The following is a 25,947-nucleotide window of genomic DNA, read 5'->3' on the forward strand; positions in this document are numbered from 1 at the left end:
AACTTACAATCAAAACAAAAACATGTAAATAATTACCCTTAATAACCATTGACTGAATATGAGAACTGTTGGAGCAGGTAGTCATCAGCAGTGGTTGATCCATATTGGTTTAATTCATAGGTTCCATGGCAACCATTGTTGCCAATAAGAAGTGATCTTGTTGGAAGGCCACGCCCCAACCACTTGACAGCAGGCTTTGGGGATTCTGTCAAACAATTCAGCATGTAACCACATACTTTTATTGAGGCATCTGACTGGTCAGTTTATAACTTGAATAACTTGGACTACAGAAAATATATAATGAAAAAAAGGGATTATCAAGAACATGTTAATAAAAGGTAACAGAGCAAGAATGGCAATTCTGACAAATAGAATGACTAAGTAATACCAGTTTATTTCTCTATAAGAGTCTATGGGAGTTCGGCTTCCAGGACCAGAGGGTACTTCCTGTTTGGAACACAAGGGGGAGGAGTCACTCAGTCCAGTTCTCATGTACATATGAGAAAAAACAAGTGGTGATAAGCAACAATCTGACATGAACTTTGGAATTTAAATGTGGTCTGATCATGACAAACTGCAAAGCAGGAACAGACAAAAGATCTGAACAAAAAACAAAAGTAATAACTAGGGAGACAATTTAAAGACTCACACTAAGGCCCAATTTTAATTCGAACTGAAAATTGGAGATTGAGCTCTAAACTTTTCTGTAAATAACTTTTATACTCTTTCTTAAAAACTCTCAATTTATTCGTTCCACCACTCAAGCTGTGTTTTTAAAAAGGCCATTAGGTTGTGTTTTTAAAAGTAACCACGATTTGGCATTTAGATATTTGGACTATAGGGGCTCTTGCAGAAAGAGATGAGAAAGTATTGAGCTCAGAGTGCACTAATGTATTTTAAGGGGGTCTGACCTCTGTGGGTGCTGTATAACTGTCATTAGGAATACATCATTTGAACTGTCACTCAAATGGAATTCTTTTCTCAATGCAGTTAATCGCCACACAGATCAATGCTCTCCCTGAAAACATTTCACCACTTTGTTCATGTCTGTAATCATTTCTTTCTGCCTCAGATGAATCAAAATTATAGGGTACTGTATAAGGAATTTTTTTTTACTAAAGTAAAATGAAAATGTGCTTTAAAAATAAATGATAGATCTAAAGTATTTCCAACTTTAATTTTTTAACTTTTTATTTGACAAGAAGGAAATTTACAGTATGCTCTATAAAAGAGCATTTTTTTTAACCAAATATAGAAAGAAACTATTTTTAAAATTTGCATCTGATATCTAGTATACACTTTATGTGAATATTCATTAACCATAACAGTGATCTTTAGATTTTATTTTGTAAAAGGCTCTTTTGAAGATGAATAGAAAAGCTTTTGTGGCTCAAATGGATAGGGAACTGTACTTTGGTTTTATAAATGTGTCTGCGGCCTTTTCCAGTAGGATGATCCCTGCTGTAAAGATAAAATAGTTCAGGAAATGTTTGAGGACCATGAAACCAATTATGCCCTTCAACAAAGGAGCCAGCTCCAGCGTTTACATTCTTTTACTTCCATAACTCTTCAACCCTCTGAAGTGGTGAAAAAAGGTATAATGTAATGGCTTTAAATAGAAGTAAACGAACTTTAAGAAATATTTGAAAAAAATACGTACATTTATTAAATTAAGCATAGCAGGTGTGGGATTATTTAATTCTGTTCCTCCCACTCCTTTTCAAGCAATAAGTTAAACATTTTTTGACAAACTTCACATTAAATGGATTCAAAGTGTCGTGTATTATATTTACAAGTACAAATATGTCTATTTATGATTCAGAGTAATTATGATGGCACCGTTTCCATGTGTATCTTCTTTAAATTTTATTTGTATTTTTATTTTCCTAAGTTTGGTATACTGAATATATAGATGTGTATGTCTTTTGTTTGTTTTTTATAGTATTTTTTGTTTTGCTTGAAACAAATTCCAATCCAAAAGAAAGCAGCTGTGTGCTGATATTCAACACTTAACAGTTGTGTTTAAGTAATCAACGTAAATCAGCTGATTCTGTCAAAAGTGGCTTTGTGCCGTTATGAAATACTTTGACTTAGTAATGTGTTGCATATTGGTGCAAAGCCGATATGAAAAGTCATTTTTCTGCACATCAGAATCCATTCATTTATGTTGAACGCACAAACGGTTGAAGAGTCTCGACATCTCAAAGAGAGTGTGTTATTTATATGTCCCCTGTGACATCTCCAGTGTTAAAGGTTCAGGGACTTGACTTGGCCTTAAAATGACCCAAATCACAATTCAAAAGACTATCTAAGACAATCTCAGTTGTCAAGTAGCACTTTAGAATCAAACTGAACTGAACCACAAACTGGCCTGATTTATAGAAACTTTACCTCACAGCTTACAGATCTGAAATGATTTAGAGCAAACACATTGGTTTCAGAGACCACAGCACCTCTCTAGGGGCTTAATGAAGGATATTTGGTGGCAATATCAGAACACATTTGACAGTTGATCGTAATCTGACCAGTTTATCAGACTAAGGCCCGTACACACCGGGACGAATATTCGCCAGGCGTTATTCGCCAGCGTTTTTCGCCACGTTTTTTGTGTTCACACCCAGGCGATTTTCGCTGACGATGAGTGGAGTGAACATGCAATTTCATTCCCTGACATTAGATGGCGCTTAATGTAAAACAGAAATACTCCTGTACACAAGGTGGCGCTGCGCAACTTTACGCTTCTTAAAGTCGCTTTTCACTCAGAAGAAGAGATCAAGTATTTACACGCTTGTCAGAATCAAACAAAGAAAACATGAATATTTCAAGCTCCAGTAGCTCCAACTGGTGCTTGGTTCGGGGATGTTTTAGAATGTCCGTCATTATTGCTTCGCGGCTGTGTAGACGCTACTTGGCGTCTATCTTCTTCGCTGGTATGTGTGCTCAGCAAGGCAGTTTTGTGTTTGAGCGCCCCCAAGTTGTGTTTTACTGTAACTTCAGAAGCTCCAGACACGTGAGCAAAAGCGCCATTCTCATTGGTCGAGTAGATTTCGACGCGACGCGTCGAAAAAAAAAACGAACCCGAGGCGTTTTTTTTTTTTGACGCTTTAACGCGTGGCGTTTTTTCGCGTCGGTGTGCACACTCTCATTGGTGCCCTTTGTTTAGTCACGAGGCGTTAAACGTCGGCGAAAATCGCCGGCGAAATTCGTCCCGGTGTGAACAGGCCTTTAATGCAAGAATAAATCTTGAACACCTTTGTACACATAACTAATCTTGCACACAAATCATTTTCACTGTATTAGTTTCTATTGAGTAGAACAAAGATTGTTATGAAGCTGCTCTTTTTCCACTGACTGGCTCCTCCTACAGTTTGTGAACAAACCTCATGCGTGGTTTCATCTTTAAATATTCAACCTGTTCCTTCGAACTGCAGACCTTTCACTCCTGTCATTTCACGCCTGCCTGTTCTCATTTATTTTTCAATTTTAGAGGGGACCGTGCCTCTAACCATGCATGACCCTGGAACAGGAACTCTAAGCTTTTTAGTTATGAAGTCAAATACTGTAGATTTGTGCAGTGTGTCAATATTGTTTTAGCAATTGAGACTGAATGTGGGATTATCACATTCATCGTATTTGTTTAAATGATCCACGCACTGTCCTTTAAGCCTCTTTCATTCCTCATTTGGAGTCATTTTCTGAAAAGTGTGGGATATCAGTTCAACGCAGTGACTTTTCTATGTTCTGATTATAATTCTGTCTCTTGAATCGCCCTTGATCTCTGGCTGGAAGATTTGCGACAACCAAGCTATTGACAGCATGCTGTGGGCAAAAGGACAGAGCTTTTACTGTTATGCAACACTAAGAAAAACAAAATAGATGACATATCAGCCTTCTTAGGGAAAAGCCTTGATAACAACTTAGTTCAACCTTTTACTGTGATCCGATTTTTACCTATAAAGGTTTTCATTGACAAAGGTAACACATCTCTATAAGTTTCAAACTCTAGTATTTTATTATTATTTTTCATTCTCAATTATTACAATAAAGTAAGCAAATTAAATTGTAAATCACTTTTTATACACTATAAACCCAAACAATATGCTTTTCTCCACAAGTGCAACCTGTAACTTAAAGGTTATAACCTAAAAAGAATGGAGTAACTAAATCCTAAACCAGAGGTTTTTTTTCTTATACACAAAAAGGGGCTCTGCTTTTATATTTGACAGCTGTTTTATAGGAAAAACGTAATGTTTACAGCAGGAAAAAGTGTTTTTTTTAAAGTTCAGGACTGTAGGCGGGTAAGTCCTTCACCCTTTGATATGCACAGCGTGCGCTCTTTCTGAAAAACATATGGATGTCCTTAGAAAAGACATTTAGGGCTTCTTGTATTGCACTCTTAGATCCCAAGGTGCCTCTTTTATATATGTATAGTTCTGTCAGAAAAGTGCAAACCGCATTTTTCAAAGGATATTGAAGCAACCTTACGTTTATAGACCCTTACATTGAAACCCCTGTGAAAATCATTTGTTTTTTCCATTAAAATATCTAGAATGCCAAGGTTTATGTTTAAAATCTGTTTAAACTATACTATATTCTGCATTTTGTCAAAGAAAAATCTAAATTTCCTTTAATTTTTCATTTACCGGTAAATAAATTATATAGTTTTTTCATACATGTTTTCCAGTCTGAGATAAAACACAGCAGACTGTAGAAATGGGCATTCAAGTGCGTTTTGAGACATCTAGAATTAAAATTCTCAGACAATTCCTGCTTTCATCGAGACAGATTGCCAGATTTCTCTGAGAATGTGTAGAGAGCCATGAAGAAGACTGATAAACTTTGCATGTTTGTGGGTTCGATGAGCGTCTAATTGGTTTCTGCTTTATCTGCTGTTTTTACCATTTAGAAAAACTAATGAAAACACTTAATTGAAAACATAAAAATGTATGTAAACTTGCCACTTGGAAAAAAATGTTGAAATAAAATGTACATAACAGTAATTTCCTAATTTAAATGGATATTTATCTAGACGTCATCAAATATGTTTTTTTCTTCTTTTTTTCATTCAGATGTGGATTTAGCATAGAGCACAAACTTATAGAATGTATTTAAGGTAATTGCCAACCCACCAAGTCAGCTATTCAGACAATACTCTTTCACAAGGCATGCAAAAAGCAGCCTATCAATAAATGAATGAATTAATAAACCAAAAAAAGCAGTCAAGTGCTGGGACAGACTGTGCAATTTCAGCTTTAAAGGATTACAGGACAGCTTCGAGCACTCTGCCTGGTACACGGTGACGGTAGTGGCTGCCCACAGCCAGCTCATCATTATAGATGAGTGCGGCATGTCTGTGGCAGCGTGGATCTCGTAGTACTCAGAGGTTGTCAACTTTCATCAGGAACATCGCTTCGTGGGCTAACCAGAAACCTTGGGATGATAAAAGGAGAGCGACATGCTAGACTCCAAGCAGTAAACGCTGCTTCGAATCTGGGGAAAAGAAGTGCACAGAGGAGCAAAAGACAAGCCAAATGTCAAAGACAGAGGAGGACAATTAAGCTAAGATTTGAGTAAGTTCTATAAAAATTTGCACACTTTTAGGCTGCTCCAAAAGAGCCTTATTTAAAAAATAGACTAGATCTTCTGGATAATTTAGGTTCAAGGTCTTGTAATGATCAAGGGAGATAACAGAAAGCAGGGGATCCTGTCAAAACCTTCAGGTGATGTGTTGATCAGATGATTCACATCTTCACCACTGAGCTTTGAGCTCTTGTATTTATCTCAGACACTTAGCCTTTATGATTACTATTTCATAATAACTTCATCACTTTGAACATTATCAGAACCACTTCACAGAAGATGCTGGACGCAGAGAATTCCAATTAACTCTTTTAGAAAGCCTTAGATTGGAACGTTAAATAGAGAGAAGATAGAGAAAAAGCCTCTAAGAATTAATCTTTTGACAAATAAATGCACAGAGAAAGCTCATAACTTGTCATGGACTTCATTTGTTTGTTACTTCTATTCAGATTTAAAGCTCCACTCCGATCAACTTTTAAAATTTTGTAAAAATGTTCCCAGTTCAATTTTGATTGTGCTGTTTTTGCCAAAAAATAAATAACAAACTGTCGTTTTCTAGGACATAGTTTCTGCAGAGCGGCAGTAGTTTATTAGAAATTCACCTCTGAGCTGAGGGCAGGAATGTTGATGCAAAGGAAATCTGCCTCTGCTTCCATGCATTCTTTTGTTTACATGCTCTTTCTCTAGCTCACAGCACCTCTCATCCCCATCTTTAATTGATTTAAGTTTGCATTACAATCACACCTGATAAATGCAGGATAGTCTAGGAAATCATAGTGTTTTTTTTTTTTTTTACTAGTAGTGACCACTTTAGTGGTCCTGAAGAGCCACAACCCTGCCTGTTTTCCAGTTCTCCCTGGCCAGCTTGCTGCTGATTAGAATTCTTTAGTGATTCCACATCCTGATTGACTGAACACATCTGATTTAGGTAGTCAACATCGAGCAGTCTAGGGAGAGCTGGAACAGCAGAAGGGAATGTGGCTCTTGAGGAACAGGGTTGACCAGCCCTGTAGGTGTAATCGCCAGTCTGGCGAAAAGCCAAACCAAAGATAAGTCTGCAACTTTTTTTTTTTTGTTGGTATCATTGACTCGAGGCATTGATATCAGAGGGACCTCAACAACTTTGATTTACTCTGGAACCCCACAGCATCTACTGAAGTGGGGTAGATTTCATTTTTTAATGCATTTGTGTTCAGCTGACTTACTGAAGATTCTTTCTAGTTTGTTGTTACATCAAGTTTAAATGGCATTTATTTATAAATCTATTGGTTTTTAACAGTTTGGCACACTAAGACCAACAGCCATCAATTTAAAAGGTGTAAATGGCGCATATGTTTCGGGACTCGATGTGTATGCCCGTGACCCTGTGACGTATTTTTTACAGTTTGTTAACTGGGGAAACTTTGTGTTCAAGACAAGCAATTCATGTACATTCATAAACAAAGACAAATTGTTTTCAAAACAGGCATGCCATACGTAAAACTAAATGTTGTCTACATATTTTTTATATTGAGTTGTATGCAAAGTATTAATTTTGTACAATTTTGTATTTATGGATATGCTTTTTAGTGACAGTTATCTAACCCCATAGACAGACAGGGATCCTAACATACCTACATTCTGGATTTGTTGCCAATCCAAAAACTATTTCAAACTAGCAATGCTTAAAAAATAGTTAATATCTTTAAATGTTAGTTAATTTGTGTAAATTAGGTCTCTATAATTATGGTGTTCCACAGGGTCCTGAAATGGAACCTGTGAAGGAATTTGTTTACTTTTGAATGTCTTGATATATATTTTTTCTGTTTTCTACATTCATCACAGTCTGCTTAATGTAAAGTATATGTAGGTTTCAGTGGCCATTGACTCCTCCCAGTGAACTTTTGAACTTACCTTGAAAAGAAGTGTATCTTTCACCCTATACTCTTACAAATTGAACGACTTGGTTAAATTAAGGTAAACTACTCCTTCAATATGACTGTTAAAATGAATGTCTTTCATTTAGGCAATATCAGCAAATTGAATCCTTTAAAAGAATGACGCTCGTGTATTTATCTAATCCTGACAGGAGCTATAAAGAGCCATTTTAGCTGGACAATTTCCCCTTGAGCTTATTCAACTCCATTTATAGTGGATTATCGACTCTTAAGAGTGACATTTTGAAAATGTTGCAGGCTTTCTTGGCTCTCTGTAAAACTTTAAATGAAATTTAAATCCTTCTTAAAATGCAATGCTGGCCTTAGCTTTAATTTATCTTGAAAAGCTTGCTTTTTCTAACAACTCCAGTTTTCAGCCTCAAGGACGAAACTTGCATGATTCTAAGAACTGACATGAGAAACTGATTATGGCTCTTCAATTACACCCCGTTAAAAGCCCCTTCAAAGGCTTTTTGTGCTTTCAGGATAACATTAAAATGTCTGTCTTTGGGACAGATTCTTTAACTCACTATACTTTTCTCTGTATAAAGTTTTATTTGTTTTTGATGCCCTTTTATTGTAAGTATTTTTATTTTTTATTTATCTTCTTGCTGTTTCTGCTCCTTATGAATACAATTTTTGTCTATGTTTAAATTAGCAAGATCATGCCATTCATTTATTCTTTTTTAGAATTTCGTATATTTAATACTTCAGTAGTTCAGTGTTTAAAGCATTTTGATGAAACTTGAAGCTTTGACAGTTCTATTTTCCTCCCAGTTCTAAATTACAATTTTTATTATTCTTAAAAGGGTTGTTTTCTTGTTTCTCCCCTATCAACAAAAACACAATTTATGCTGAACTCTTTTATTCCCCCAAATGTCTGTGACAAACAACTTGGAAGCCAATTTCCTTGTTTTCCCATAATGTCAAGAGAAATTATGCCAAATAATATCTTGGTATTTTCTAACAGCCTTCACTTGTGATAAAAATGCATTCTTGATATAAAGCAAATTGAAAGCAAGTAAGGGGAAATGATTTTTGTTCAAATTTAGCTATCATTATTTTATTATTTTATATTTCTTTGTAAATGCTACAAGATATGGTAAAAAAACAAACACATTCTCCTAAAAAATAGAGAATGTGATCTGTTTTTTGACCCTCTTCTGCCAATTCATTTTTGGACACTAAAATAAAACGGTTTTAGATCGAAGGGGAACTCTTGAAAAATAAATTAAATAAATAAATAAAAAAGTTTTTTTCATTTTTACAATCAGGATTTCAACATATTTTCAGTTGGAGATACAGATTATGAAAGTACGGAAATTATTAAACCATTGTTAATGACGTTTTCTTTTATTCTATAGTTTGTATTTTACTCAAAGTTTGTCATTTTAGTCTCCTCCCCCTCTTTTATGTAAATTTAATTGAAACGTTTTTATAAAAGTTAAGCTTTCACCCCTCTTCGACTTATCTTGAGGTTGTTGTTTTTTTTACCCTAAATCTAATTAAATTATGTTTTCAAGCGTTTTTTGTTGACATTTCACAGCAGCAGACAAAACGAATTTGCTGAACTTGTTTGTCTCATGCAAGTCGAAGCTTTCTGCTCAGCGTGATTATTGCTGCCTCTTGGGAAGTCTGTATCCCACTGCTGACTTAATTTACCATCCACTGTTCTGTCAACATCTTATGTTGTCTTGCATACATTTACAAAGATTCTTGTGCATCGTTGCTGCTAAAGTCACAGGGTTATAAATAGTTTACAAGAGACTTACTTTAAAGAATCGTCAAAATTATTGTAGACTGAGTGAAGACATTGATGAACTTCAGCAATCTGGATAATCAATGAAATCCTAATAGTAGCACATTGCTAACTTGTTGCATATTTTGAAGTTGTTCACTCTTTGTTTTTGTTTTTTTTATTCAATAAAAAAAAGACCACTAAATATGTCAGATAGCTTTTGGATTCTTTGTAATCCAACAGTTGCCAATTCAGTTAAAACTTATCAATAATGCTATTGACTGCATTTTAAAGGATATTCTCCAGGTTTTTGTAAATTATTTGTTTGGTATTTTAAAATTGCTGAAAAAGAGACAGTTAACTTATTATTTGTCGGATTTTAATCTGCATGTTTCTAAAGTTAGCCGCCATGTCTTGAAACAAGGATGTTTAAAACTTAGGTATCATATAGTTTACCCTTCCTTCAATTGGTAATTGTTTATCTAAGAATTTCTCCAGAATAATCATAGTGCGTTTTTTGTTAAAGATGCAGAATTCTGTTTTATTTTTTTTAACCTAATCAGGATTCTACCATCCCATATTCTCCCGAACTCTCAAGTTTTGTAGAGTTTTCATCCAGAAATTGCAATTATGTCAGCACTATCAACGTTGGGATTTTAATGGAATAATGAATAATCCAAGACAAGAATAATCATGAGGGTGAGGGGAAAATAATTCATTTCTGATTAGATATCTTGTCCCTAATCTGTACATTTCCTAAATCTTTTGCAGGACTGATGTCATAATAATGTTTGACCTAACAAAAGTTTAATGCTGTGTTCAGCCCTCAAGGAAAAACAGCAACTACATCCACAAAAAACTTAATTAATTTTCAAGACTCTTTTTGAGCAGCAGAAAATATTTCTCAACTGAAAAATCAACTGATGTACAAAGTGTATTTTAAGAACATTTAAAATGTTTTTTCTTCCTCCTCTTGCTGACTATTGGGTGCATATTAGTTTAATGCAGAGCTTAACTGCTGTATCAGAAAGGCATATCTCCTTAAGAAGCTTTTCTTTAGTTGATGTTTTGTCAGAAAATGGTTTAGATTCCAGGTGCAGGAATTCATCATTGCCTGAAACTGAGGTTGGATTTTTTTTCTTTTTTTTGTTATTCTGCTGCTAAGCAATAAATATGCAGAAAGGAAACCCAGCATCTCTCCCTGACTGCAAATAGACTCTTGACTCTTCAAATATGCTGTGAGCACTTCTTTGCTACCAGGAGATAAAGGTGTTGGCTTAATGAGATGTTTATTTGTGCATCTGTTAAAGGGTAATTTGCTAATGGAAATCTGCTCATTCATGAAAGAGGAAGCAAGCATTCTTTCGACCTGACACCGAAGGAGAAGCAGACGACCTGAATCCTCAGTCACATGTTGACCTCTTCCTGACTGAGCAGCATTTTTTAAAAACATCATCCTCCTGCTGCACATTTTTTCCTCCTGACCTCACGGCCAGCACTGGAAAACAGTTGTTTGTAACTGGATATGTCGACACCCACAGAGCACCCTAACGGTCAATAACACTCAGCTTCAGAGAACATTTGCTAAAGTCTGAAACAACCTTAGATATGAATGAATCCCACAAATTGCTTTGTACAAACTGTTGACTTTTTAACATCATCTTGATCCTATGTTTTTTAATACGGTAAAAAATAAACCCAAATAACAGGTAAATATTACATTTTGACACAGATTTTGTACGATAAATATTAATAATTTTGTTACCTACTGTTGGAATTTAAATGGGAAACAATAACAGTGGGAGGACAATCCAAATAGATCTTAAAAATGGAACAAATTGAGCACTAGCATATTAAAAAAACTAAATACAAAGTATTCTAACAATATTTATTTCATAGCTTTAGTTGTCAAATATATAAAAGAAATGTGGTTCGTGATTAAACAGGACACAATGAGATAAGATAACACTTTATTTGACAAACTTTCCATTTTGCAACCATACAGTTAACCCTTGTGCTATCCTGGGCACTTTACCATTGGGAATTGGGTCATCTAGACCCACCAGACAGTGCTCTGAACCTTTTTTCTTCAATGATTTGTGATCTTCACTGGCGTCCATGGATTACATGAAATCTTTCCACCTTTATCCATCTTTGTCATGGTAGGGTGGGGTCATCTAAGATGGCACAAGGGTTACGAGACAAAGAGCAGGATAAAGTATGTATTGAGATATAGAGATAATAGGTTATTAGGCAATTGCACCATGGGCCATATTGCACAGATTTTAAAAAATGCACAAAAAGGTATTTAAAGTGACTACAGTATAGGATGAGGATTAGATGTAGTAATAACTGGATTCACTGGGAACAGCTCTGATTGTAAAGTCTCACAACGACCTACGATGTTGTTCCTTCACACACTTAGCATGTAGCAGTCTGTCACTGAAGGAGCTGCTTAGTGCTAACACCGTGTCATACAGGGGTTGGGTGTTTTTCTCCCAAAAATAGATTGGGTACATCCACTTTTCTCCCACATCCACCACTGCGTCAATCGGCAACCCCGGAACAGAGCTGGAGTTTCCTTCTGTCTGCCGCTGAGATGCTGCTGCACCAGCAAACCACTCCATAAAAGATGGCTGATGCCACCACAGAGTCATAAAATGTCTTTAGAAGTGGTCCCTAGGCCCCCAAAGACCTCAGTCTCCTCAACAAAAAGAGTCTGCGCTGACTTCCCTCAAACCACAAAATATGTTTTCACTAACAGTATTAATTTAGCTCATTACTGATGGCATGAAACAGAAGAATTTCGCAGTTCACAGCTAATTAACCACATTATTCTTTTGGTTTGGTTTCTGTATGAAGATGTGGAAACTTCTGCACCCGCACCTGCCTTTAAATACAACGCAGTGCACACTTTAAATGTTCACCTTCACCTTTAGATTTCTGAACATCTAAAAATAATAGCAGTGACTGTTTTAGCACCCCCTCAAAATATGTGCCTGCCTTTTCTTACCGGGAGCTTGTTGCTTCTTTGTCATTTTTTTCAATATCATATCAGCTGAGTGCCTTTGCAGACTCTGATAATGCATGAGTCGATGGAGGCAGACGTCTGCGGCAGAAAGTCACTCAGCACTTTTCGAATTCAGTGTTTTGTTGTTTGCAGGGAACTAAAAGCGTCTGCGTCATATTGGATTTCACACAGCCCATATTCAACCAATTTTAAAATAGTTGACAAAAAGGAAAAGAAACTCAGTGCTCGGGTGACTCTGACCTCTGTTTTTTTATGCTTCCCCACCAGGGAACCTCTCCAAAACCTGCACAGCAGATGGCTGGACTGAGATGCATCCTGTCGACATTGCTTTGAACTGCGGCTATAATCTTAACAGTACCAGCGATGATGTAAGTGAACGCCCACCGTTTCTGAGCTGCTCTAAACGTGGATGAATGCGACGGTGCAGTGGGAAACGTGTCCAGAGTCAGTGAGCAGGAAGAATTGACTGAGAGCATCTTTGCTTTTCTCTGTGGGTGGGTGTACTTCAGGAAAATGCCTGTATTGATTGTTGGTTCCATGATTCCAAGATCGGGGTCCTATTTGTTCTCATCCTGTGAGAGTGTGGGTAGTTTTACTACTTTGAAGATACAGGTTTTAACACTTGTTAATTATTTACGCAATAACACAGCAATTTACTGTACATAAACATTAAAGTTTGGTCATGACTAAATATTTAATAGCATTCTTTCATGTCTTCAGTTTTAGCTCATGAACCCTTTTAATATTGACTTCATCCCCTGAATCTTCTTGTCTCATCCATCCAACCATCTCTTCAGGGTTTGTTCTGATGCCTGTCCTGGAGATGTTTGTGGCCCAACAAGTAGAAATAAATTGTTAGACTCGTTAGAATATTGTCCTATGGTGTGGGAAGAGCAATTTTGATGTCTCTATTACACTGGGACTCACAGAATCACAAGTGCCATTGCATTCCCATTATTCCCCATAAAGAGTTGTAGGAAGAATGACATGATGTATATGGTTGTTTTAGAGGAAGTCTGAGGAAATTAGAGACTTCCTTCTGCTCACATCTAACTAAAATTTAAATTACTAAACTCTGTCAATAGTTAACCACCACGCCAACTGAAAACATGTTTGAGAAAGATATGATTTAAGCCATGGCTGCCGTTCTTCTCAAGCTCCTCTGGGGAGACCCCGAGACGATCCCAGGCCAGCCGAGAGTCGTAGTCTCTCCAGCATGTCCTGGGTCTTCCCCGGGGCCTTCAGACACATCAATTAGTTATCTAAGTCATGGCTATTTTAATGTTTACAGTGATTGATATACATTATGCATCTGATAGACATCTTCATAGAGTTTTATTGAACATCACTGATTTGATCTCCAATAGACAGCTAATTATGTATGTCGGTGTAATGCCTTGCACATTGTAAACAAGCCATTTGGGTAGTGTCTTCCCACCAGGCACAAGATGACTTTTAGATAACTAATGTACATCAACTGTAGATGTCTGGACATCTCAGAGAACTCTATTTTGTAACTCTTTTAGATATCTACTCTATTAGTGTTCTGCATATAAAGGTCTCCAATGCATCTTTCTGTAACTATCTACTCTTGGTTACAGCACGAGCTGAATGCACGCTCAGGAAACCTGGTTTAGCATGCAGTTAGCACTCGGTATTCCCCCTGGACTGTTGCCGTCCAATACTAATGTATGGACTCACAGTTGGAAGAGGCTTGGTGCGAAATGTCAAAGTAGTGCAAATCTCGTGAATTTTGCTCCAGGTGTTTTATTTCGCAGCTCTATCTCGATTTATCAAAGACTTTGTGTCATATCATTCTGGCCAGGCACAAACTGCAATTATTGATTTCTCCTCCATGATCAATCTTCTAACGGTTGGCACTTCAATGAATGAAAAGGAACCCCCTCCATACGTCACTACCAAATCACAGTCCCTGATTGGTCAAAGTTCAACCTGGTTTAACTTTCAATTTGTATTCAATGGCCGGGCGTTTTAAAATATAGAGCATGAATATGGTCTTAAAAATGTGCGTAGCTACACATTAACGCACAGGTTTTAAACAGTGACGCCTGAAAAATGTGTTTAAAAGTGTTTATATAGACTTTTCAATGGAAGTGGCCGCTTGATCTCTTGTTTCCGGGCCCAGTTAGTTAAAACAGGCAGATGTTTGCTGGACAACACATTTGACTTTCATTAAAAAAGTGAGCTGGTTTTTTAATTCCCTCCATTATCATTCAATATTTTACATGGTTAGTTATAATGCCCTCCAGGGTTGGGATGGGAATACATCAGATGCAAGTTCCACTTGTTTTACCGCAGAGAGAGCTAATCTTGTCTATGCCTTTGAAGGTGGGGCAGGGTGAGGAGTGGATGAGTGCTGCTCAACAGTAAAAGCTTTCTTGGTGGGCTGCTGTGTGAGTCGCAGAGGCGTCCTCATTAGTATGCCACATAGGAAGTCATGGGGGACCGAGTGGGTGAGGCTCCCTAAAAGGAATTTGATGTCCGTCTCTCTGCATACTTGATATCTCTGTAATGCCACGGGAGACGAAGCTCTTAATTTAATTTTCCCTGAGCACAAAGTAGGCGGTGCCATGGCACTAACACCGGAGGGCTAAAGGTAAAACATTCTCAAAACAAGTCAATACACAGAATGAGTGTTAGATTGCATTCCACCAGGAAATGCACTAGAGTAGCTCCTATTAGTTAATGAGAGTTCTGCGGTTGGTCAAATCTTGGCACAGTATAAAGAACATTTTATTATTTTCACAAAATCTTATTTAGATTACACCTGAAAGACAGTCCTTTAAAGATAAATGTAGAAAAATAACCAAATAAGTTTTGTTAGGCTGCAACAAACAGTGGCAGGTGTTTGCAATGAAACAGGAAAAGTTTTAGAAGATTTGTTTCTTGAGGTGGGATCAATTGTTGTTTCACTTGTCAGCATCAGTCTTCCCAGGCTGAGAATAATCGGATAAATGCAGCTGAAAAGCATCGAGTGGGATTTTTCTAAAGATCTTTGGACTCCCACAGAAAGTCACAGGATTACACCTAGAAAAAGACCTTCTTTTGTTGGAGGTTGTCATTGAAGAGAGCGTGTTAATATGAGAAAAACCCAAGAACAATTCTTAGCTTTTTTATGTTCATTTGGGGAAGCAGAAACAAATAAATAACAAATAACTTCTTTTTTTTAAACAGAAAAAAGTATATTTCAATTAAAAAAGTGTCCAAATTTAACCCCGTGAGTTCACCATGTTCAAAGACTTGCAAATTCCAAAATGCATAATTTTTAGTTCTGTTTTAAAAATCTAAGCATCTCAATCACTACATGGCAGTGAAGTAGCTTTTATTTTCTCAAGAAATAAAGGTTAATGTGACAAAGTCGCAAAGAGTGTTTTTCGTTTGAGCAGACTATATGTATAAACAGTCAGTTTATATTCTATCAAAGAATTTTAAATATGAACATTTTTATACTATGGAAACAGTTTTTTTCTAAGTGTGTCCCGAAAGGAAAAGTGATTTATCGTACTTAAACCAAGTGCAAAACTCAAATGGCTTTTTGAAACAATGTCAGGTCAGACAGATGTGTGATGACTGAAATTGAAACCCCCCTTAAATTGACCCCCAATTTGCTTTTCTGTCAATTTTGCGTCTATCTACAGGAATCTATTTTTTTTTCTTCAGGAAAATAGCTGTATTGATTGTTGGTGCTCAGCTGTGAGTTTTTTTTCATGTTAGTCTTGAAGATTTGTTAAGATCAAACACATTTTAGAATACTGTACCTGGAATTCTGTTTAATCTAAACCTTCATTCGTTCATTCATTTGTTCATCTTCACTTGCGGGCGAGGGCAGGGGACACCCTGGACTGTTGCCAGTCTGTCACAGGGTCACAATCACACACCCATGAACTCTCACATTCACACCTATAAATGGTGCAAATTGAAGTTGTTCCTTTTTTTGTTTAATGGGATGTTTTTCTTCTCAATATTTCTTTTAGGGAACATTTTTCTGGCAAGTCAAAATGGGCTATACCATTGGTCACAGCGTTTCGCTCATCTCTCTCACGACAGCTACTGTGATCCTGTGTATCTTCAGGTATGTAAAACCAAAAATCTTTAGTTAATGGGAATTTGTTTTATTTTTTACACAATGACATATGTATCAATTAACTAAGGAGCTTTGGACCGTTCTCCCAGATGAAATTCAAAAATGTTATTTTTTATGTTTTTGTTTGACTCTCACGCTACGCTTACACCGCTGCAATGCTCATTTAAGCGGCCACTTTCAACCAAATGTCTGTGCTAACGTGCGTTTCGGGCTTCTGCTTTCAAAACTCTCGCGTTCATGTGTCGCCATGTTCATTTTCAAGCCTTTTTCAGGCTCTACGTTTAAAACACCTGGCCATAGAACACACCTTGAAATTTAAACCAGGTTGAACTTTGACCCATTATGAACTCGACTCTGGTAGTGGCATACTGTATAAATGGCGTCCCTTTACATTCACTAAGGTGCCAGCCGATGTGCCGAAAATTGGTCAAAGAGGAGAAATTAATAATTAGAGTTTTTTTAGAAGTTCTTCATATATTGTAATAGAGCTGTTAAAAAAAACCCGGAGCAAGATTTGTGAGATTTGCATCGCTTTGACATTTCGGACTGTAGGTGGTGGACATGCACTAGTAAACAGCATCAAAGGATAAAGAAAAATAGTAAGAAACCCTTCCCTCCTTGTTGTGTGTGAACACCATGGACTAAATGTGTGTTCTGAAACGTGCTAACGTGCGTTCAACAATGCACATCACACGTGTGAACGCAGCTTTAGACGTTTACAGCAACTTCTATTTTAGTTTTCACGTAGAAAACATTTGAACTCTTTTGGTTTAGTTTAGTCTTGCATTCTGCCTTTAAATGCAAAACACATAACGTGTTGAAAATCACACTGTCTGTAATCCACATCAGCTAAGAAGGAAAAAATCAGAACGTCTTGTTTTTTTTTTTTTACTGCAAAATGTGGAACTAACTTTAATAAATATCTGCTTTCTCAGAAAAGACTTTTAGTTCCACATAGATGATCCATTCATTCAGCTATTTGAGAAAATGATCAAAGAACCAAAAGAGGGAAATCCTTTCTCTTCTTATGGATTCCACGCAGAGCTTTAACTTGTGGAGCTTTGGCAATCATTTCTGCCGGAAGATTTAACTTAGCAACTTGGCAAATTAGACAATTGTGGGTCACACATCAACATCAAACACATTTCAGTAGGATTTAACTTATCTTGGGTCAGTACAGCTGTGCACAAAAAAAGAAGAATTCATTTCAAATGTGACAGGCAGGATGAAGAATAAAAAATGGTTTCCAAATGCAACAGTGTCACTCAGAACTGCCTCTTGGTTTTTTCATGGCACACATCCAAAGCTGTGGGGAGAGAAAGATTGACGTTTGCTTTGGGACTTTAAGCTGCTTGAATGGAATCACTATTTTAACATGTATTTCACTACTGCTTTGCATTTAAAATTCAATACAGGTGATTCCTGTCCATGTCTGTGTCTGCCATTATGTTAAATAGACTCGTATTATACATCTGCAAGCACTCCCTCAATATGCACACTAATTCCTCTTTAGGCTTATATGGATGGAATACCGTTGAATACACAATTTCCCTTTTTTTTCTCCAGAAAATACTTGTTTTCTCATAGTTTAACATGTTTCTGCTTTTAGCGCCGCAGTTCCCACCAGTGTGCAGATACTTCTCAATGTTTCCATATGGACGAAAAGCCTGTGGGAATTTTCCGTTTCATATGTTTGTTTAACAGAGATCCAAAAGCAAAAGTAGGACAAAGTCAGAGACATTAAGTAAACAGGTAAAATAAATTAAATCAAGACAGTCCACAGACTTCAGGCACTAGAAAGAGTTGTGACAGGCTAGTGCTGATGCAAACTTAGCGAAGGTCATCAGTGCGAAACACGGAACTGGGGAAATCACATCTGTTCAGTAATGAGCCAGAACTCTTGAAAACCAGGTTATAGCTATTTTTCTCTCACATCTGTAACCCTTGTGCTATCCTAGGCACTTTACCATTTGGAGTTGGGTCATCTAGACCCCACTAGACAGTGCTCTGAACATTTTTTCTTCAATGATTTGTGATCTTCACTGGTGTCCATGGATTACATGAAGTCTTTCTACCTTTATCCACCTTTGTCATGGTAGGGAGAACACGTCAATGCAAGGGTGGGGTCATCTAAGATAGCACAAGGGATAAGACATTAAATTCACATTATAGTATTTTATATAATTTAAATATCCTTCATGCCTAAAAAAAACCTTAAAACTTGTGTGTGCAAAAAAAATCTGGAAGGGGCTTGGGTTAAACAAAAGGAAAGTAAAAAAATCCACTGAAATACTGCCGCTATGCAGAAACTACTGTATGTCCTAGAAAACAACACAGGCTTTTTGAAAATTGTATTTATTCATTTGTTCATGGGCTAAAAACTATTTATTTATTTAATTATGAACAGTATAGCACTCCATAAAAAACGGCATAATCATAATTAAAAGACCACCGGGAAAGGACAACCTGTGATGCATCAATAAATAATCTGAGATGCTGAAGGATCCCTGAAGTTTTGTCTTTGTTGATGACCTCTGATAAATAAACATGGAACATAAATTTCCAGCTGGTCAAAAACTGTGAATTTTATTGTAGCAGACGTGTAAAAACAAAAGACATAAAGTCTTTGTGCTAGTCTTTTTAAGTTTTTGGGGCCACTAAAACAATAAATAAATGAAGAAACATTTCCTGTTTGATTTAACCATCTTAAGGATTAAATGACAAAATAAAAAATAAAAATGCTTATCCAATTAGAAACTTGTCTTACTTTTTATTTCGTCAAGGTAAGTTAAACAAAATAAGTTAATTCTAAAGTAGTCTAAGGTACTGTGGAAGAAAAACAGGATTTTTGATTAAAATTTAATTCAGGACAGGATTTGATGTCCTTTTACACAAATAACTCGAGGATTTTCATTAACAAACTATTCTTACATTTATTTGGTTTGGTGTATTTCATTAATCGTCTTTCTGTTTGTTCCAGGAAGCTTCACTGCACCAGGAACTACATCCACATCCACTTGTTTGTGTCATTTATCCTGAAGGCCATTGCCGTGTTCATCAAGGACGTTGTTCTGTACGAGGTCGGGGAGGTGGATAACTGTTCATCTGGCTCAGTGAGTTTACTTTCAAAGACACTAATCTTTAATTTTTCTATGGTTGGAAACTGTGGTGTGTGTGAATAATTGAAATCCATAATCACAAGTGGGTGACATGAAGTCTGCAAGAGGTTTAGTTTGTATAGTAAAGTTTATTCTTTTTGGTTAAAAAAGGCTTTTAAATCCACTAAAAGCCACATTTAAGGATCCAAACAAAATAAATGATTTATATTTTTATAGCATTTTACTCACAATTACTAAAAAATTGCAGTTTACAGACATTACTTGGATCAATAGTGTAGAATAAACTGATACTAAAGGTTTATATTTCCAACAGATTTGTAATTAATCAACAAAAATGACTTTTTTCAAGTGTTTTTTGCTTCTTTGTTAGAATATTACACCCATAAATCAAAGGTTCTGGTGACAGATATAGTTGTTCCTGCACACTGCATTTTTACATAAAACACTGGACAAATTATTGGCTACATTTGAAGATTTTGTTTTCTCTTGTTTATCGGTGGTAGCCTGTTTGACAAGAAAATGAAATATACTGAAAACCACACGCTTACATTGCATTTTATTTTGCATTTTATTTTGTACAACCTTTAAAATAGCATCCAAACAGGGTTCCGTTTGAAAGACAGGATTTCTGGCTGAATTTAGTTGTGTAATTGTCAGTCCACAGTGTTTTCAATCTCGCCTTTCTGCAGTGCAACTACCTCAAATCACATAACAGTAAAACCTCCCTGATGTGTGTGATACATGACATGACCACAAAACCAGGTCACATCGTTTGAGTTTTTATGAATGGATTTATATATTTTTTTCATCTTCTTGACATTTCTTTTTGAAATCTTGATGTTTTAAAAATGGGATTTGTTGTAAATCTGGTCATTGCAAGTAAACTTATAGGGAAGAAATGGCTGAATTCTTTAAGATGCCAGATCTTGGAAAAAGATCTGAAATCCCAGGATAAACATGTTTGATTAAAACTCATTGGAGAATAAACTGTTTACTTTGTGAGAAAATGAAATCATAGCTTAATAAACTCAGAGCAAGATTACAGCTTTTCCAAAAACAGCAAAAACTATTTTTAACTCAATTATTTCTGCCTCCACCTTCAGGGATGTGCATTTATTATCTTATATTGTGATCCTGGAATTAGTTTATCTTTTTTCTAAGAATACAAAAAATGGACAAAGGATGTGTGCATTAATTAATTATTTAAAAATCACTTATATTTTCTTGATACCCATCGCCAGCTGCATCTAAAGTTATTGGCTCACAACAAACTAAAATCAGGATAAATGCAGCTTTTTCTCAGTTTTCAATCTGTGATGGGATTTAGTTTCTTTTTAATCCCTTTGAGGTTAACTGTGAATTGTTTGATTTGACTTCATCCAGTGGGCATTGGACTTTAATGTGTAGTCTTGGGGTAATCTCTGGTGTGTCAATAAAACTAAAAGCAGCCAGACTCACAGACACAGATTTAGCGGTGCAATATTTACCATGATCACGACATCATTTTTCTCATCACTCGGTTCTGTTAATGCTTGGTTATTGTATAGATCTGCTGTGATGCCTTTGTCCCACATGTTGTTGTTGTTTTTATCCATTAAAATGCATACATTATGATTTAATTTCTGACCAGAAAAGGATGTAGAGACTGCAAAACTAGATGAAAATATGCACAGGTGTATTTTAGTCTGCGTTCAACATCTCTTTCATGAATTTCTTTTGAAATCATTTTAGTTTTTAAAGAGACTTTAAAATAAATTCCCAGTTTTCAGAATTTTTACAAAAACACTTTTTTTATTTAACAACATGATCCATTATTACAAAAGCAGACATTAATGTGTCTAAAAAACAAACCTTAAAGAAATGCTAATCAAATGCAGTCCCTACACTACTCGATTACTGCAGACGTACTTGTGAGTTTTTCTGGCTTCAGACGTTTAAGTCTGTGAATACATTTGAAAGGATTGAGGACATCGGCAATGAAATGGACTACTATTGCTGTTGCCCATCAATCTGTGGAGTGTTGGAAGTCAATTTCCAAAGGAGCCGGCGTACATCATGCCATAGACTGAAAGATTCTTGTCAAGTGGATGAAGAGGCTGCCTCTGCAAGTTTACTGCAAGGTTTACTACAAACAGAAAAAAATCTAATGAAAACCAGGACACTTTAGACTCCACAAGCCTCACCAAACATTATTTTTTTTAGGAAAATAAAACCTATTCTCTCTAACAGAGAACTTACAGCATTGTTTGCATTTCTTGTTTAATGATGATTTCTTGACAGCAAAACCAGATTTGTCTAGAAAACACTTCATATTTTAATAATCAAGCATACTTTTAGGTGATATAAACTTGATTTGTTTCCTTATGCTTCACTGCTGCATCTGAGTCAAAAGTAAAATTCTTTGTTTGTCACTCGACCTATTTTGATCATGTACAACTTAAATTGGTTCATGCAAAACAACAATAATCCCATGCGCACAATGAGAAATGGACCGCCATGCTCCAGTCATAGCCTGAAACTTCACTTAACTGCACTGCAGTAGTCTGAATGCAGCTATGCAGAAAGATCTCTCTGTAGGTGACAGAGAAACTCATGAAAACAATGTGATTATATTTAAAGCAAAAAAAAAAAAAAATATTACAGTTATGTCTCTAAGGCTTTCCAAGTTATTGGATCACGATTCGATAATTTTACGCACTACTTTTGCTTTTGGCTCATGAATAATGACAAAAATTTAATATATTATATGGTGCTGTCCATCTCAGGTTGCATCAAGGGAATATAAAGAGCCATGTTAAGAAAGGGTAGATTCAGAACTAAAGATTGATGCCTTCTTCAAACATCTTCAGTGATGATTAATTGTTCCTATAGGTTCTGACATGCAGATTTGTTATGATAATTTTGCACTTGTACATCATTCTCAGGTGTCTGCTGACTTAATTGTCCTTGGAACTGGTCTAATCTCTGTAAGCGCAGCTGAATCTCTGAAAGACACAAATCTCAGAATTCCTCCTTCTTGAAAGCTTGTTTGCTTTCACCCTAACGTGTGTCTGATCGATTTTTCCGCACTGTTTCCACACTACTCTGGATTTTACATTTGTTTGGTCGCTTTGTTCTTTGTTTTTGCATTTATTTAAAAGTGTCAAATACATGTTTAATGTATGTGATGTTACACATATACAACTCATATGCATTCATAGAGCACACTGTGTGAGCCAGGGGACTTTTTATGAACACTGTAAACTTAAAGTGGTATAAAATTCATATATTCTGCTTAATATAAAATTCAGCAGAACAAATTCAAGTTTGGGATTTTTCACTTTTGTAATGGAGGTGAATGATGGAGCTCTTATCTGTTGCTCCTCTGGCTCAATTATCAACTTCCTGCCTTCATATTCTGTCTGATAATAGACAGAATTACACATTTTGGTCCTTAAAACACAACAATATCAGGCTCTTTTGCAAGAAAGACAAATGTAGACAGAATGTATTACTACTAATGTTGTTACTTATCATAAATATAGGTATTGGATGACGAAAGGAATGTATTACATCTAAAATTCAAACCTTTCACTTTTTAAAAAAGACACAAGCATTTTTTCTCGAATGAGTTTAATTCAAAATTTCTCAGCAAGAAATAAAAAGTAGTCATTTAATTATTTAAGTAAAGGTAATACATGGTTAAAAATATCCAAATACTGTGTAACAGTTTACTTATTACTAATTATTAGACAAAAACCTATTCAATTCAGAAGAATAATAAATATGTATTATTACTGTTTGTCACTAAACAAAACATACACAAAGAATCATAAAAAAAACCATAAACCTCCTCTTTGGTATTCCTCTAGACCTATTGCCTGGCAGCTCCAGACTCAGCATCCTTCTACCAAAACATTCCCTGTCTCTCCTCTGGACTAGTCGGAACCATCTCCGTCTGGCCTCTCTGACTTCATCTCCAAAGCCTCTAACATGTGCTGTCCCTCTCATGTATTCATTCCTGTTCCTATCCATCCTGGTCAGTCCCAAAAAGAACCTCAGCATCTTCATCTCTGCTATCTCCAGCTCTGCTTCCTGTCTCTAAGCCAAAATAACATGGCTCCTTTCACCACAGTTTTCTAAACCTTTCCTTTCCTTTCATTTGAGCTGAAACTCTTCTATCAGACGTCACACCTGAGACTTTTCTCCAGCCATTCCAAGATGCCTGCACTCACTTCTTCACTACTACTCATCTTCTAAGATACTTCAAATCCTCCACCTTCTTTACCTCTTCTCCCTGTAATCTCACTCTTCCACTTGGGTCCCTCTCATTCACAAGGGTAGCTGCAGTAAAACTGAAATATTTAGTCTAACTGCAGTAGGCCTGCACAATATACCGCAAATTTATCGTTATCGCGAAATCAAGCTGTGCAATATGCATACCGCAAAAGACGGCAAAAATCGCAATAAATGATTACCTTAAATGTGCTAAAATAAACTCATGGCAGCTTGAAATATTGAACAAATGAAATAAATCCCTTTATGCATTTAACCAATCGGAAGGACCCGTTTACGTTTTTGATCAATCAGATGAGCCCTTTTATGTTTGAAGTTTGCCTCCTACGTCGACAAGGGTCATTTGGAGTATAATTTTTAAACTGTTGCAGTGAAATGGAAATGATGTTTTTGTTTTTTTTGCTATTTGTCTATATACCGCAATTTATATCGTTATCGCAATTTTAATTACCAATATCACATATCGCAAGTTTTCCTCATATCGTGCAGCCCTAAACTGCAGCTACCCTTCATTCCTCGCCCTTCCAGGGCAAACCTCCAAATCTCTAGCTTCTCTTCCACCTGTTCCCAGCTTTCGCTACAAATCACAATATCATCTGCAAACATCATAGTCCATGGTAATTCCTGTCTAACCTCATCTGTCAGCCTGTCCATCATCAATCAAGAAGGCGCTCAGAGCTGATCCCTGTTGCAATCCCACCTCCACCTTGAACTCCTTTGTCATCCATACAGCACATCACCACTGTCTTACAGCCCAATGCACATTTGTATCAATAGTTGTCAAGGGGTTAAAGAAATACAGCTTTGGAATTTGTCTTACATAAAGTCAACAGTTTGGTTTGACCTGAACTTATTTGAAAAAACTGTTTAATCTTATCTAAAAAGTGAGATAACTGCATAGAGCTAAAAGTAGAGAGAAAAGTGGGCAGTGATTAATGTCGATAACGACTTTGTGTCATTTACTCCTTTCTGCTTTGGCCAGCTCGGCTGCAAAGCGGTGATAATGTTCTTCCAGTACTGCATTATGGCCAGCTTCTTCTGGCTTTTGGTCGAGGGTCTTTATCTTCACGCTCTGCTGGCCGTCTCCTTTTTCTCCGAGAGGAAGTACTTCGGCGCCTACATTCTGATCGGCTGGGGTGAGATTAATTCTTTAAGTTATAAAACTTTCCTGGTCAAAATATTTTTGCACCTCAAGTTTTAGTAATATTTTGTAAGCATACATGCCTGGATGTCTGTGTTTTGTCTTCAGGAGGCCCTTCAGTTTTCATCACAGCTTGGAGCATCGCTAAAGCTTACTATTATGATGTCGGGTAGGAGAAACCACAGGAAGGAGCTGGAGCTTTGTATAGATTTATCCCATCTTCCACATATCAAGCATTATTTCCTGTCTCACCAGGTGCTGGGACATAATTGAGCCCACTGACATGTCCTGGTGGATCATAAAAACTCCAATTTTGGCATCGATCTTGGTGAGTTTACTCACTGACGTTGTGCAACCTAAAATATCACATCCATTTTTTTAAGTGTCATGAGAGGAAACGCATCTGTGGCAGCTTAAATGATCTTTCCATCATTTTGTTCTATTCTGCACTTTTAGCTGACAGAACAGAAAGTCAACTTGATCTCAGTTCACTTTGAGAAGTTAGACTTTTACTTTGATGATAGGTCAGGATTGAGTGTTGAGGAATCGGAAACTCCTCCTCAGGCAGAAAGATTGTGTGTTTGTATAAAAATAAAATGAAAGGCGTGAAAATTAAGTCAAAGGCAGGTTCAAAAGCAGCAGAGTTAAAAATAAACTGTAGGGTGTGAAATATCCCTTTTAGCAAATCAATGGCATCTTTCTTGGTGTCATTAATGCATTTTTTTCTGTTTTTCCCCCCCATTTTTTTTGTCTCAAAGATGTGTCAAATTTTAGTCTTATAGAAACAAGGAATTATGGAGATCCTGAGGGCTGGAGACTGGAAATACATGAAAAACCAAAGAACGGAACTAAAATTAGAGAAAAAAATCAATTGGAATACCTAAATAAACAAAAAGTGACTTAAAAAACATAAAGGACAAAATCCGAGAATAATCAGCTGAGGGTTTGACATTCACCCCATGTCCAGAAAGCTAAAAGTCAAGAGGACACACTCCAGTGAAAATCACGTTTTGGGGTTTTCAGCATGTTCTTGTGCCATTTT

At 36.4% G+C, this 25,947-nt stretch overlaps 1 protein-coding gene across 2 annotated transcripts in view; it reads left to right on the forward strand.

Moving 5' to 3' along the window:
* LOC101155153 (vasoactive intestinal polypeptide receptor) overlaps positions 1-25,947 on the forward strand; it is a 46,549-nt gene that overhangs the window by 12,045 nt on the left and 8,557 nt on the right. For both annotated transcript variants that reach the window (XM_023950181.1, XM_023950180.1), the window contains exons 4-9: positions 12,533-12,633; positions 16,261-16,358; positions 19,351-19,483; positions 24,747-24,900; positions 25,014-25,074; positions 25,161-25,233. In XM_023950181.1, the coding sequence (XP_023805949.1) occupies positions 12,533-12,633; positions 16,261-16,358; positions 19,351-19,483; positions 24,747-24,900; positions 25,014-25,074; positions 25,161-25,233 (620 nt within the window). The remainder of the gene's footprint in view (positions 1-12,532; positions 12,634-16,260; positions 16,359-19,350; positions 19,484-24,746; positions 24,901-25,013; positions 25,075-25,160; positions 25,234-25,947) is intronic.

Source organism: Oryzias latipes, chromosome 20 (assembly GCF_002234675.1).
Source record: "Oryzias latipes chromosome 20, ASM223467v1".
NCBI classification, from domain to species: domain Eukaryota; kingdom Metazoa; phylum Chordata; class Actinopteri; order Beloniformes; family Adrianichthyidae; genus Oryzias; species Oryzias latipes.